At 45.3% G+C, this 15504-nt stretch overlaps 2 protein-coding genes across 2 annotated transcripts; one reads left to right on the forward strand and one right to left on the reverse strand.

The window, feature by feature from the left end:
* Nucleotides 1-3871: 3871 nt before the first annotated feature.
* Nucleotides 3872-5114, reverse strand: LOC127765331 (uncharacterized). The gene is made up of 2 exons (XM_052290198.1): nucleotides 4892-5114; nucleotides 3872-4797 (listed from the first exon to the last, which is right to left on the reverse strand). The coding sequence occupies exons 1-2, from the start codon at nucleotides 5112-5114 to the stop codon at nucleotides 3872-3874; spliced, it is 1149 nt and encodes a 382-aa protein (XP_052146158.1).
* A 5094-nt stretch (nucleotides 5115-10208) lies between these two features.
* LOC127765130 (F-box protein At5g46170-like) lies at nucleotides 10209-11713 on the forward strand. Its single transcript, XM_052289970.1, has one exon. It carries the CDS (start codon nucleotides 10338-10340, stop codon nucleotides 11490-11492), a length of 1155 nt encoding a protein of 384 aa, XP_052145930.1. The 5' UTR covers nucleotides 10209-10337; the 3' UTR covers nucleotides 11493-11713.
* Nucleotides 11714-15504: the final 3791 nt, after the last annotated feature.

The raw sequence follows: 15504 nt of genomic DNA on the forward strand, positions 1-15504 counted from the left end.
TCTTGCTGGCAGCTAAAGCACGCCATGATTTGCCAACCATACTTAAGCTCCACTCCTTTTAGCATTGTCGGAGAACAGCATCAGCGTCATGTCCACTCTTTACCAGATTCCGCCGCCCTTTCCACACATGATGCCTGTACGATTTCTCCCCTTTCTTTCGGCACCAGCACTGGAATCTCGATCCAGGCAGAAAAGACCCCGTGCCTTTTTCCCCCATTTCGTTCTCATCAGAGTGCACTACCCCTGTTTGACATGTGCGACCGAGGCGCCTAGCTAGGCCAAAACTGCTGCTCATCATCACCATCTTACTACTTTAGATCGTACTCCAACCTATATAGCCCGTGAAAACACCGTGGGAGAGATTTATTGGATTAGCATCAGCAGCAAGGGCGGCGACACGGCGCGTGTCCGCTCATGCAGATGCAGCGGCCGCCAATAATTGTCGGAGCAAAGGGCTAGCCGGGAGGCGCGCACACCTCGTCACATGGCGTGTCCCCGAGCAGAGATGAGAGATGGTGAGGATGAGATGGCCCCCCGCGTCGTCTCCTCTACTGGCGCGCGCCCGCGCGCTGCACGCAGGTAGCGCCATCCACATTCCTCGAGCCGCGCCGTGTCATGTGGAAACAGCGAGCGGCCACAACCCACCTCGTCGTGCTCCTCCTCCCGGTTTGGTTTCGTTTGGTTTGGTTTGTTTTCCTCTCCTCCGCTCGGACGCCGATCCGTCCCCGTGGCTCGCGGCAGAGTGTGTGACTCTGCACAGGACAGGATGGCCACCCTGCCAACCGTGTACTTGCTCTGGATATTTCTGGCTCCTCCGTCCTCCCGGAGCTCTCTCTCTCGCTGCCTGTAGCTGTACTCCAAATTGTGTGACGACCAGGCCACCAGGGACCTGGTTTTCAGTTGCTGCTAATATAACAAAATATCATGTGGTAGGCTGGTGGATATAATTGCAGGGAGATGTATTTTATAAACCCTCTCCTTTTTCGAGGTGTTCGCCATTTTGCTTGCTTATGCAGGAGCACATCGGTAATATATCATGCAAAATATGGAGTGAAAATTAGGCACATTGTGTGTGAGATAATTACACAGAAACTATCTAGAATATAACTCTAACACCCCCCCCCCCGGCAGTCGCAACGTCAGAACAACGGACGTTAAGACTGGATCGAAATTCATTAAAAACTGGACTAGGCAAGCCTTTAGTGAATACGTCAGCGTATTGTGATGTAGTTGGTACATGTAGAACTCGAACTGCTCCCACAGCAACTCGTTCATGAACAAAGTGGAGATCAATCTCGACATGCTTCGTTCGTTGATGCTGAACTGGATTTGTTGAAAGATATACAGCACTGACGTTGTCACAGTAAACTAAGGTTGCCTTGGAGGGTGGAGCATATAATTCATGGAGTAATTGTCGAAGCCAAGAGGTTTCTGCTACTGCATTGGCAACTGCTCGATATTCTGCTTCAGCACTAGAACGAGATACAATATTCTGACGCTTAGAGGACCATGAGATGAGATTGTCACCAAGAAACACAGCATATCCAAAGGTAGATTTACGTGTGTCGGGACAACCAGCCCAATTCGCATCAGAATATGCCACGAGATCAAAGGACGATGATCGTTGAATATGTAAACCATACTCCAAAGTGCCACGAATATAACGTAAAATCCGTTTGAGAGCAGTAAGATGGGACTCACGGGGATCGTGCATATGCAAGCAAACTTGTTGAACGGCATATGAAATGTCAGGTCTGGTGAAAGTCAGATATTGCAAAGCACCAGCGAGACTACGGAAATCCGTTGGATCAGAGACAGACGGACTTCCTTCAGCGGAGAACTTGGCCGAAGTGTCAACATGCGTAAGACAAGGTTTGCAATCTGACATGCCTGCACGCTCCAAGATTTCTAGACAGTATTGTCGTTGAGTGAGTAACAAGCCACCTGAATGAGGAGTAACATTGATGCCGAGAAAATGATTGAGAGGTCCAAGGTCCTTCATGGAAAACTCCTTTTGTAGTGAAGTAATTGTCCAACGAAGAATGTTAGATGAAGAAGCTGTTAGAACAATGTCATCCACATATAGCAAGAGATAGACAGTGTCGGAACCGTGACGATAGACAAAGAGAGATGTATCGGACTTAGCTTCAGTGAAACCAATGGACAGCAAAAACATAGCGAACCTGTTGTACCAAGCACGAGGGGTTTGTTTGAGTCCATAAAGTGATTTGTTGAGGCTAAATGCAGTAAACTATCTCTTGAAGAGTGCCATGAAGAAAAGCATTCTTCAAATCGAGTTGATGCACGGGCCATGAGCGAGAGACAGCAATGCTGAGAACAGTACGCACAGTAGCAGGCTTGACCACTGGGCTGAATGTTTCATCGTAGTCGATGCCAGGACGCTGTGTGAATCCACGCAAAACCCAGCGTGCCTTGTACCTGTCAAGAGTACCGTCGGATTGGAACTTGTGTCGAAAGATCCACTTGCCAGTGACGACATTGGCATTTGGTAGTGGTGGCACAAGGTCCCATGTATTGTTAGCCATAAGAGCAGTGTACTCATCTTCCATAGCAGCGCGCTAGTTGGGATCAGCAAGAGCAGCCCTGTAGGTCCGAGGTACAGGAGAAAGGGAACCACTATGTAAATTCCAGGGATTATTAGGCTTGAATATTCCATCTTTACCTCAAGTAGTCATTTGATGTGTGTTTATAACAGGAGACACACCAAGGCCTGAGGGAGGCGCAGGAACACCAGGCAACCGGGCACTCCGTGGGCGCGTGGGAAAAACAACAGGCGGCAGTGGCACCCAAGGCAGAGAATTGGAGCGATCCGAAGTGGAGGGCGATGGCTAGGGCGAGTTGGGCTCGGAGGATGGCGACGACCCAGTTGATGGCAGTGGCCCATATGTTGGCGATGGTCTAGATGGTGGCGATGGTTGATAGAGTGAGGATGGGCCGACCGAGGTTGGGCTTGAGGGAGAAGTGGGAGATCCAGGAGATGCCGGAGCTGTTTTGGTTCTAGTTTTGGCGTGATGTGGCGCTTGGAGAATAATTTGTTGCGATGTTCTGGCAGGAAATCCCGGAGGAACAGCTGGCGCAGGTAGTGCAGTCGTGGAAAAGGATCCAGTTGATGGGTTTTGTACTGACTTATCCTGAATCTTGGTAGTAAACCCTGGAGGTGCAGCCGGCTGGTCCTGTAAAGAAAAATCCTCCAAAAAATCGAGATTAGCAGCACAGCTATCAGCAAAAGGCTTTTCAGCAAATGGAAACGAATGCTCATCAAACACCACATGACGTGAAATGTAAACCCTATTGTAAATAGGATCAAAACACCGGTACCCTTTATGATCAGTAGGATAGCTAAGGAAGACACACAAGGTAGAACGAGGGGAAAGCTTGTTGGCGGCAGTAGCGGAGAGGTTAGGATAGCACTTGCAACCAAAAACTCGAAGATGATCATATGAGGGGTGCGTTCCATAGAGTGCAAAGAAGGGTGTGTGATGTTTAAGAGTTTTAGTGGGGTGGCGGTTTATAAGGTGAGTGGCTGTGTACAAGGCCTCAACCCAAAAAGAGGCGGGGAGACTGGCTTGAAAGAGTAGAGAGCGAACAATGTTGTTCAGAGAACGGAGCGTGCGCTCGGCTTTGCCGTTTTGAGGAGAAGTGTGAGGGCATGACATCCGTATGGAGACGCCATTGCGGAGGAAGAAATCACGTGCGGCAGAGTTGTTGAATTCACGACCGTTGTCACATTGGATAGAACGGATGGTGGTGGAAAAGTGTGTTTTTATATAAGCAAAAAAAACGTAACAAAGTGGGAAATGTGTCGGATTTGAGACGAAGAGGAAAAGTCCAGACAAAATGGGAGCAGTCGTCAAGAATAACTAAGTAGTCCCCCGTAATCAGAACGGTTGCCGCCGCTTGCTGTGGAGGCAATGAAGGCGGTGGCCGGAGAGCTGGAGAGCCGGTGAGACTTGGTGAGTTCCTCTAGAAGAAGTTGCGAGCGGGCTTCAATGAATGTTGGGAACGGGCGTTGCATCGGTAGGAGAGTCTTGAGATGATCATATTTCTCATTGAGACCGTTGAGCAAGCATAGCACAAGGGAGCGATCCCGTACTGGTTCACCGAGATTAGCAAGACGATCCGCCATGGATTTGATATGCCGGCAATAATCGGTGACATTGAAATCACCTTGGATGATGTTGCGGAACTCAGCTGACAAGAGCGCACGCTGTTCCCGATTTCCTAGAAATTGGTTCTCGAGGGCGAGCCATACAAGGCGAGCGGTGGCGTTTGGCGTCATGACGGTTTCCAGAAGATCGACGGAGATAGAGCCATATAGCCAACCCAAAACGACACAGTCCATTTGAAGCCAATGCGCATGGTTGGGGTAGAACGCATTGGAGAAGACGTGGTCGGTGAGGGCGTATTTGCCGAGCGTGACGAGGAAGAGGCCACGCCACTTGGAATAGTTTGCTGTGGCAATGTTGAGAGTAATAGGGACGAGAGCCTTCACATTTAGGACAGAGACAGCCTGGGAGTGAAGAGAGGCAGTCGTCTCTGCATCTAGTACTGGTGCAGCCTGAGGAACGGTAGGTAGACTGCCGGTGAGATGGCCTGTCACAGGTATGCCAATAGGAAGGCGTGGTCCGTGCTCTATAGGGATGCCATGAAGAGAAGCAACCGAGCCGGCTTGTAGCTGTGCATTGGCGAGGAGGGCGGCCAAATCAAGAGGTGCCGGCAGGGTTGGTGCCGCAGGGACCTCGGTGGTGGTGGGTGGCACAGTAGAGGTTAGGGCAGCTGCAGAGCCAGAAACCGAGTCGGCCGCAGGAAAAGAGTCGATCGGTGCGGAGGAGATAAGTGTATCCAGCAGGGATAGAAGTCGGAGACGGACTGCGGGCGGAAGCAATGCGCGCCGCAGAGTCCGCAACGTTGCTGGCGGTGACAGGGTCAATATCGACAGAAGTGGACGGCTTGATGAAGGCAGCCCGGATGGCTTCAGCTGCGGCTTTGGAGATTTCATCAACAGCGGCTTGATGAGCAGTGGCCATTGGTGGAAGAGAACCCGTCGAAGGCGGCGGAGTTTTGGAAGAGGGCGACTCCGCATCAGACGACATCGCGGCGTCGCGAGGAGAACCGGCGAAGAAGTTAGAGACCGGCGAAGAAGTTAGAGGGCGCACGCGTCGAAAAAGGAAATGATCGTGGCGAGAAAGTGGAAGCGAGAATCGAAACTAATCTGATACCATGTGAGACAATTACACAGAAAACAATATCGATTCATACCGAAAACGCCAGTACATATAGCAGCGTGAATCCGATCGTATCCATCTCGAACCGGCTTATAGAATCACAACCGGGAGAGGAAAGCGAAGGGTATCCGCATAAGAAACCATCTAGAATATAACTCTAACATTGTGTTCCACTTTACACTGATGAGCTCATCTCAGTGCCAACCGATGAATGACAAGCAATTACTCCGACTAACTCCCTATCATTGTAGATCACTGAGGTTTGTTAGAGGGGTAAGTTAAAGGATCTCAATCTCAATCAATGTTGCAAAAATATTTATAGTTTGAGTAATATTTACAAATTAGTCCGACAAATCATTTCCTTCTCTGTTTTTTTTTTTCAAAATCCAAGCGGGATAACTACCTGGCAATTAACAAATGATAACAGTACAACACTTGGTAGTGCAGTGAAGCAACCGTGGGAAGGTTTTTCTCCAATATCCGAATCTCCATCGAAGAATTAGGTGCACTGCCAGCAGAGGAGACGAAAGCAATGGCACATTAAAAAACATTCCTAGGCACAAGATCATGACACGCTCCAACAATAAGTGAACTACTAAACTTCGATTAGTTTTGATTCCAATCCACATCATGGAGTCGACATGGACTCTTTTTTCTATAGCATTCTAGGTGAGAGCCCCATTCTTCTTCCTTCCTCCTTCTTGGCTCCTGCTGCTACCTTTGGGAAACACCATGATTAGTTACCATGATTATTTATAGCTCGGGAAGAGCCTAGTTGGCAGCAACATGGTATCAAAACATTCAAAACCCATGCACATACTTTTTTATTAAAACAAATGCACCAATTGGTAGCTTAAGCACGAGTACGGACAGTTCATGGGCTGACCGATCAATCATCAATACGAATATATATCATATTCTTTGCAGTATTAAGTTTGTTTGTGATGCTTCCCTTTTGGTGGTTCCCAATCATGTTACCAGCAGTGGACCATATGTACAACTCAGTGAGCTGAAAGATTAGTGATAATACTGTTATGATGTTATCGCATCGCATTATTAGGACGTGGTCGATTAGATTCTCCTCTGGCCTTGCGTGCAACGCTGGGTACGAACGCATGGTCGCATGCTTGCAAACTGGTAGCAGCTACGCTAGCTCGTCGCTCGTGTGCAACTGATTGATTCGGTTGCGAGGTGGGTGCCTGTGCGGGAGTGGAAAACTCCCATTGAAACGGTCATCCTCTATCGGTGCATGGATGCCAAGTTGCCAATATATTCGCACACGAGCGTGGTAGGTTATCTTCCCTTCCATTTAAATTGTTTTCAGGTGTGGTATATTGTATTCTTAATTCCTTTGATGATTGAGGCCGGATAACCAACCCATGGTAAACCTAAAGGCTAAAGTACTCCATCGTTTTGCTTATTGATGGAATAAGAGAAACAACATATTTACAAATAGAAAATGATTTATAAATAAAACTTTTATATACGTGTTCTTAGCGATATAAAAGCAAATGCTGAAAATAAACTACGATGAAAAAAAAACCTAAAATCAACTCCAAATTTAAAGTTAAAAATTTAAATTTTGACTTATAAGCATAAACATAAGTTAAAAGATGAGGCCGAAAGACTAGTGACTCTAGGCATCTGAGTGGGATAACTGATGCATGGTGGAAAAGAGGGAGGAGCTGCGTTTAGAAAGGATACTACATTTACCCAAAGTTTCGTCCAGGCTCTAGAAATTTCTTAGGTGCACCCTTACAACGAATTTGTTTCAATGTCCCTGATATGTAGGCTATGGCTGAACTCCGTTACTAAATATCGTGCTTCGGTGTCATCATCATGTTTGGATCTCCTATGACGTTTTCCGGTGTGAATTTCAGGGCCGGTTTCATAACATTTGTAGCTAAGAGGAAGCTTGAAAATTGGTATGACGACTTCCTAGGAATCGAATCACAATGAAGTTACTTTTAATTAGCACCGAGAATTAATGAGAAAATGAAAGTATATCCATGCATTATCCTCCTAGTAAAACCAGTTATCGCTTAAAATATCTACACCTAGTTTTGAAAATTAACTCCTAGATTTTTCTTTCCTTTATTTGATTTCACTGGCCAGGAATTGAGCGGGGTATACCTCTAACCCTGATGCCATATTTTGTTACAAGTGTATAAGCTAGTTTCATCCAAAGCTTGGACTTGTACAGTATACTTCAACAACAATAATGCTTTTCAATCCATTATCTAAAAAGTTCTACATTAGGTTCATTGTTGTGCTTATTTATAGTTCCAAGTCTCAATTTACATAGGAAGGGAAAATATCAGCATTTGGGAAATCAAGATAAACAAAAGATGACTTCTATCGATTTTTTTTGTCATGTTTCACAGAGACATTAGAACTACCTATATGGTTTTGTTTCCAACTCCAATATTCCCCGAAAGCAAAACCCAGTAAAATAACGGTAGCCATAGAGATAGAGGTGCATCATTTGGCAAAGTTCAATTGGTACAAATGCTCAGTTGGGAAGACAAACCTTGAACCTACTCCTCATAAGTCATAGCACCTACTCCCATCTACCTTTGTGAACCTAAGCTAGGACAGAGAGACGCACAATTAGTGAAGATACCTACTACCTATTAATCAATAATAGGTGGCAGATTAGAACAAGCAAAAAAATCTAACATTGCAAAATAACTGCAATTCTCCTCACCACAGGACTACCATACATGTCCTTGATGTTAGTTGCATGCATGGTGTATTAGCCTTAGCACACAAGGATGAAGGACCACAAATTAAACAGCTACTACCTCCGTTCCATATTATTTGTCGCTTTGAGTTTTTTTTTTAAATGTTTGATCATTCGTTTTATTAAAAAAAATAGAATTATTATTTATTTTATTTGTGACTTGTTTTATTATCAAAAGTATTTTAAGTTTGACTTATTATTTTTTATATTTGTACTAATTTTTTAAATAAAATGAATGATCAAACATTGTAAAAAAGTCAAAACAAGTAATATGGGCAGAAGTAGTACTATTACATCGAACTAAAGTTGCACACGACGGAAATGTGTTGGTTTTAAGCTGTCCTTATGATAGGACAAATAATGAAGCTACTGATCTTGCTTTGATTTCGGTAGTTCCGTTCGTGGAGCAGTAAGTTTTTTTCTGCTACTACGTACAATGCAGAAAGTCACGCCCACTCTGTAAAATGTACACGGCCGTGCATAGTACTTGATCAGCAGGATATCTGCCCAGTAAACCGGTCATGAGAAAAGCAACTCTTGTGCCAACAAAATCAGTTGACAGTTAGCAGTATACATTTTCAGTCCAAGGAATATTTGTTGGAAATATTTTACAGATTGGATTGTTTCTCTTCGAGTTCTTAAATGTTCAAAAAGTTTGATATTAGCTTATTTCTAATGGCAACTATGTGTGTAAAGGTTTTATTTTTCAAATGTATTAGTACAAAACAGAAATTAATACGTATATAAAAGTTAGTTGCAAGTAATAAAGAATTGTATTATGCACTTATCGTCTCTATTCTACTTCAGTGACGCCAGAATATTAAATTGCTTTTGATTCAATGATATGCATGATTAGTGTAAAGAGACTTTATCCCCAAAAGTGTTGTACATGGTTAGATCTCATAGATTCTGTTGTTCTCCCTTTTCTTTTAAAGAATGGAAAAAAGTGTTTTTGGATAATAATTGACTATATATAGTTTGATTGAGTATGATTTTAGCAAGCAATAGTTTTGTGCAAACTTTTATTTGGCAAATTAAGCTAGCTTGCTACATTTTCTAGTTAGGCTGATGCAAATGACTCATTTACACGCGAGCTTTAGAGGTATTATGCATGATGTATCATGTCTGACAATAGCTTTTTAAAAAAATTATCAAAGAGACACCATACCACGTATTATAGCGTTTATTTGCGCCGCAACTCATACATACTTATGTTGAGATACCACAACTTAATAAATGGATATAGTCCGTCCGTTTCAATTTGCTTGTCACACTAAATAGGACGTTTGGTTAAAAATTACAATTAATTAAAACTCATGGTAAAAGTAATATTACCCAGAGCCAGCATTAAAACTCATGGTAAGAAGTAATATTATTAATATGGCTACAATGATGAAAGATATGAAGGGAAAGACACTTCTGAATGTGCTTTACAATATGACAACAATAAGTTTTTTAATAAAAAAAATTAAATACTACTTCCTCCTGACTGATAATATTAGTTGTTTTAAATAAGGGTAAAGTCAAACTTTAAAATCTTTAACTATAAATAATTTCTAAAATATTTATCTTAGAATATAAAAACCATATGTGTAGATTAGTATTAAAAAAGTACTTTAATAAAACTATATATTTATTGATATTTTTATATATATTATAATAGAAAGTATTAGTTGTCAAAGTTATGTTTTTAAGATCGTGTTATTATATAAAATGATAAGTATTATTAATCCGGAGCACGTAGACTGATAAGTAAATTGAAATGGAGAGTGGGTTACTTCTAAGGGACCATATGAAAAACTCGTTGCATAGAAAACGTGGAAAACGGAAGCCAGTTTGATGCCACTAGAAATCAGAACGGATTTCATTCGTGTTATTATCACTGCTCTCCCACACAGACAGGCCATTTCTGTCTGGCTGCCACCGGTTATGAGGTTGCACAGTGTCATTACACAGCCTCGCTCGCCACGTACGTAGGGCGCGGTGACTGCATGCAGCAGGAACGCGAGTACATGTATTTACACCACACCAGTATAAACTTGCCGATGGAAAGTGTACCGTTGCTGGCTAGTTGCCATTAGCCCTACACACTAATTGGTCGACCATTAAACAATGGCAACACGCAAAAACGCCGAGCAGAGGAGAGGAGAGGCCGCATCTGTAACGGTATGATTGCAAGGGCCCGACAGCGAGTCATGGTGTTTAGCGAGCCCCGTCCTCTCCTCTTTATAAACCCACCACCTCCGCCCTCCTCCCTTCAATTCACTCGCCTCCTCCTCCTACCGCACCTACCTCCCTCCCTCCTCCTCCTCTTCGATCTCACAATCTCCTTGTTCGCGGAACCGAAAATGCAGTCGAGGCACAGGGTGTTCGCGGAGGACCTGCTCCTGCCGCGGGAGGCGGAAGGGGAGGACCACTTCGACCGCGTCCCGGACTCGCTCGTGCTCCTCATCTTCAACCGCCTCGCCGACGCGCGCTCGCTGGGGCGGTGCTCGGCCGTGTCCAAGCGGTTCAACTCGCTCGTGCCGCTCGTGGACGACGCCTGCCTCCGCATCGACCGCGTCATCACCGACGCGGCCGACGCCGACGACGCGCTCGGCCTCGCCGGCCCGCGCCCCGCCGGCCGCGGGGTGCTGTCGCACCTCCTCAAGGCGATGCTGCTCGCCGTGCTCAAGCCGTTCGGGCACTGCGACGCCGGGGTCAGGGGCGGCGGTGGTGGGGAGCGCGCGGGGAAGCACGGCGGCGGCGGCGGCGGCTGCGGCGCGCAGCAGCACCACTCGCCGGCGCAGGTGCTGAAGAACTTCAGCAGCATCCGGAACCTCCGGATGGAGCTCCCCGTCTCCGACGTCGGCACCGACGACGGGGTGCTGCTCAGGTGGAAGGCCGTGTTCGGGAGCACCCTTCAGAGCTGCGTCATCCTCGGCGGCACCAGGGTGGACCGGGCCGCCGCCCCCGCCGCGGCGGCGGCGACCGCCACCGCCGCCGGGGACAGCGAGGCCTCGCAGGGTGACGACACCGGGAGCATCCCGGAGTCGTTCTACACCAACGGCGGGCTCAAGCTGCGCGTGGTGTGGACCATCAGCTCCCTCATCGCCGCGGCCACAAGGCACTACCTCCTCCGCGAGATCGTCAAGGAGCACCCCACGCTGGAGCGGGTGGCGCTCACGGACGCGCACGGCCAGGGCACGCTCAGCATGGGGCGCGACCAGATCAGGGAGTTCCGCGACAAGCCGCTCGCCGCCGCCGCCGCGGCCAACCGCACCCAGGTCCCCGCCTGCAACATGAAGCTCCGGTACGCGCCGATGCTCGAGCTCTCCGACGGCACGCGGATCCAGGGCGCCACGCTCGTCGTCATCAAGCCCGTCGGCGAGGCCGGCGGCATCGGCGGCGGCAGGAAGGAGCTCGACGAGTTCGTCGCCGACGCATTCGACGGCCCGTACAGGGAGGCCGTCAGCGCGCTCAGCAAGCGCCGCACCTACCTGCTAGAGATGAACGGCTTCTGAGAGCGTAGAGTTGAGAACTTGAGATCGCCACCTACCACCATGGCCCGTGCAGAGATCGCTCTGCTCTCTTCGCTTCAGCTGATCAGCTATTCAGCTCAGCTCGATTCAGTGGCACACCGAGGTGTTCGTCCATGTTGTAACAGCGATCGTGTGTCTCCTCGACTTTTCGATACTGCCTTAGCATCATCCTCGCAACAAATAATGGAATTAGAAATTTGGAATGCTTCACTTGGTTCTGTCCATTTCATGAATCGACAAAATGGAATTAAGCAACCACATTGTCAAATCCTGCACCTTTCTTGAGAGAAACTCTCTGCCATTCTGAAGTGAAACTTATGGCTGTGCTTCTTATAACAGAAGCCGAAGAGCCGGAGATGTAATCCATGTCCATTATCTAAAAATTCAGAAGTGAAACTGCATCATTTGTTCAGTTCATGTGCCTATCTAAAAGGATTTTTTTTGTTCCTTCCATAGAACAAAGGGTGAAAATTGCACAGATAGTGAATGGATAACAAGGGATTTGGCCGTTCGAAAAGATAACAAGGGATTTTGGGACAATCTTTAGGATCTCCCGATGTGCTCTGTGGGGCCTTCTTGTTAAACTGGCAATTCCACGATTGCCTTGGCTTGCTCCTTTTTCTTTCTATTGCTTCACCTATGAAAATGTGCAAATGGATGAGCTAAGGGGTAACCAGTTTTGCTTCCCCCTTTGCTAAGTCTTGTTCCCCTTTCTACATCTGCATTGCCATGTCCAACTTATCTGAAAGAAAAGCAGTGACTTGATCCATCATTATAATGCTAATCCAATTGTTTCATATTTATCATCAGTTGATTCTTTCTTGCACGCTCCCAGATTGGGACGGACGATATATGGTACATTGCCAACTTGCAGTTACTTAGTGGTACGAACAAGCTTTCTTAATCTATACTGCATTACATTAAGCGCAATTACGCAGCATTTCGGATCGTCTTATTACTTAATCTATACTGCACATTTCTGTGCACCTCCAATGCTAAGGATAATTTAGTTCTGGAGAGTGATCAGTGTATAATCCATTCCATAATTGAGCCTGAAGAAGTTGGCATTGTCAAAATGCTAGAAGGCAGTTGAGATGCTCTTATCTGGACTGTCTCCCAGGAGCTGCAAACATGTGAAATATGTACTCTCTTGTTGTTAATCTGTTGCCCTTCCAACGGCTACTGGCATTAGTGCAATGGTGTCCTTGACTAATTCAACCATTTAACTTTGAGAAAATAAGAAAAATGTGCATGATTTGCTGAGTTTGCATGTATCATTCTGAGCTAGATGGCATGTGTGTGGCAATTAGGGAGGGGATTAGCAAAAAAAGAACACATGTTTCCAGCTATATGATTCCATACTAATCCATAGCTTATTAGCTTGTATACTTCTTGTCCACGGTTACCAACTACTGCTAGTGATTATAGATGGACTTTGTCCAATTTCGCGTTAGGTGAAGCATGAACTGTTTGTGACAAATTGCTTCTTCAATCGCTATTTTTTTCCCCTTTTTTTTAAAGATACAATTTTTTTTAGTAATGGAGGCAGCTGTGACCCTGGATTTGATTAATCTGGTCTTTTATGTAGGAGCTAGTGGAGGAGTGCTAGGAAGAGATAAATTATGACGGAAGGAAAGGTAAACAACCTGTTGATAACAACTTTATTACTATTAGTGATTTCTTTCCCTCTCTTTTTTGTGATGTTAATGGTTTTGTGCTGTGTCCTTGCTAATAAGTATTGATTATTGGTGAAGTGTTGGGGGCAAATGAGATGAGATGAAACGAAATCATTCTATATGGCATTTTAGACGGTGGTTGGGTTAACGGACAATCGCTTTTGCTGATGTCCCTGTCTTATGGCCTTTGATGTGATCTTTGATGGAGTCCATTTGGATAATGACAAAACTGCAGCTGTGGGTCGGCTCAGAGATCAGAATCAGAATCAGATAGTACAGCATCATGGATGGGTAAAAGCTGTTAGTAATATATAATCAAGTTATCAACTAATTAAACGAATGTTAGGTGATCAGAATCATCAGATTCAGATACTGAGATTCAGAGCCGTCTTGAAAGGACACTGTAAATCCTTCTCCCCTCAGTTTTCTTCAGCTGCTTCTTCAGGCATCAAGAACCAAACACTGTGTTGGATTTACCATCGCAACGGACACTAAAACCATGGGATCTCTCGTCAAAGAAGATGTAGTATCTGCATCGATCCAATCAAGCAGGCGTTGCAGCGTTGAAGCCAGCCTGAAATGGCTTTAGATCCAAGGTAACTAAGCACACTCAACGGTCGTGTTCGACTGTCATGTGACGATGCGAGCATTATCCAGACATGTTCAGGCCTGCCTCTCTCATCAGAGAGTCAACATCAGTTTCTCTCGTTGCCACTAGACAATGCGGTTAATGCCATTGCCTGCCACTGGTGACGAAGGATTAGGGGAATATTAGTCCATATGGCCATTAAGATATTCGCCTGTATGGCCGTATGGCCATTAAAGTATTGTGTTTAGTGCAATCAAACGTAGTAGAAAAAACGGCGTCCGTATCTTGGGAAGCAAAATTTTAATTGCCTCCAGAGTGGCGTCCTTTGTTCTTACCGTTGGCATTACGTGCCGTTGTGTTGCTGCTCTGGAATTCCTTCATGAGGTGAGGTGTTTGGGTCAACCCTGACATAAAGGGTTATTTAGCCTTGCCTTGGCGATTAATCAAGAAATTGGCTTTGGTTTTGTTTTCTTCGGTTTCAAGAGTCCTTAGGTTTACAGGGTAGGAAACGCTTTGCTTCTTGATATCAACAATGGAAAGAGAAAAGAATCTGCTGGGGCTTGCTGTGACTTTGTGCAGAATGCATATTTGCTTGTGATCACAATAGAAAGGTATTTTGCACCTGAAAGATGGTAGGAACCTGAATGATCCTGAAAACTTTGGATCTAGAAGGAGATATGGGGGAAGATCTTGACTGATTTCCTAGTCATTGCTCTTTGATCTGTTGCGAATATATCCTTTAATTTTCTTCTCTTGCTAAGATCATGAACTTTATAAAAAAAATAAGAATGTTTCTGTTTTCCATAAAGTTGAGATCTTTAACTTGTCAAAAGGGACAAATGACTAGAAAAATGCTTGACATATTTTCGTCCACTAACATTATTCCCCCTAAAAAAGAAAGGATTAAATATCTACCAATATCAGGTTATAAATAAATCCAATAAAGAGAGGATAATTCCTGCATAGTTGTCTCTGAACCTGTCCTGATCAGTTGATCACAACTTGTCTACAGTACTTACTAAAGGATTGGACTCTGGAACACCAGCATTGACAGAATATCGATGTAACCATCTTGTCCACTAACGGGGACAAGAACATGGCCCACGATGGCAATTCCCGGGGCCTGCCTCAACTTAATTAACCTCCGAGCTCCTAAAGCAGCATCACCAGACGAAATCTCGCGTACCATCGGATGTTATTAAAACACCAGATGCTTCCATCAAAGAGAAAGAGCACATCTTTTCTCTGTACTATATCGGCTTCAGGCTTTGTGGAGCAGAGAGCCGCACTGAAGATGCTATGCCCCATCTCTGAATTTCTCGAGCCGGAGCATTTCACAGTCATGACCCATAACCTTGTACGAGACGGGCTATAAAATAGTTTAAGGAACCAAACCGTACCGATTTAACGCTCTGTAACTACCACGATTCCTGCGTGCATGCATGCACTCTCGTTTGTTTAGAGCTTATCACCATTATCCGAAGAGTTTTCGTTATACAGGAAAACCATTATCTGAAGAGTAGTAGCTGATAAAAAAAACACATCATATCCTCGTGACAATTTCGTCTGTTGCTTTTCGCCTTCGAACAATAGCCATTTTAATACATAAACTCACTTTCCATGAGATGCACCAAGCTCAAGCAATCAGCCGGAGTGGTCACACAACCTTTTCAAAGTATATACTCTACTTGATACTACCACATTACTGCTTGTATACATACTCTGTACT

The sequence above is a fragment of the Oryza glaberrima genome, chromosome 3 (genome assembly GCF_000147395.1).
Source record: "Oryza glaberrima chromosome 3, OglaRS2, whole genome shotgun sequence".
NCBI classification, from domain to species: domain Eukaryota; kingdom Viridiplantae; phylum Streptophyta; class Magnoliopsida; order Poales; family Poaceae; genus Oryza; species Oryza glaberrima.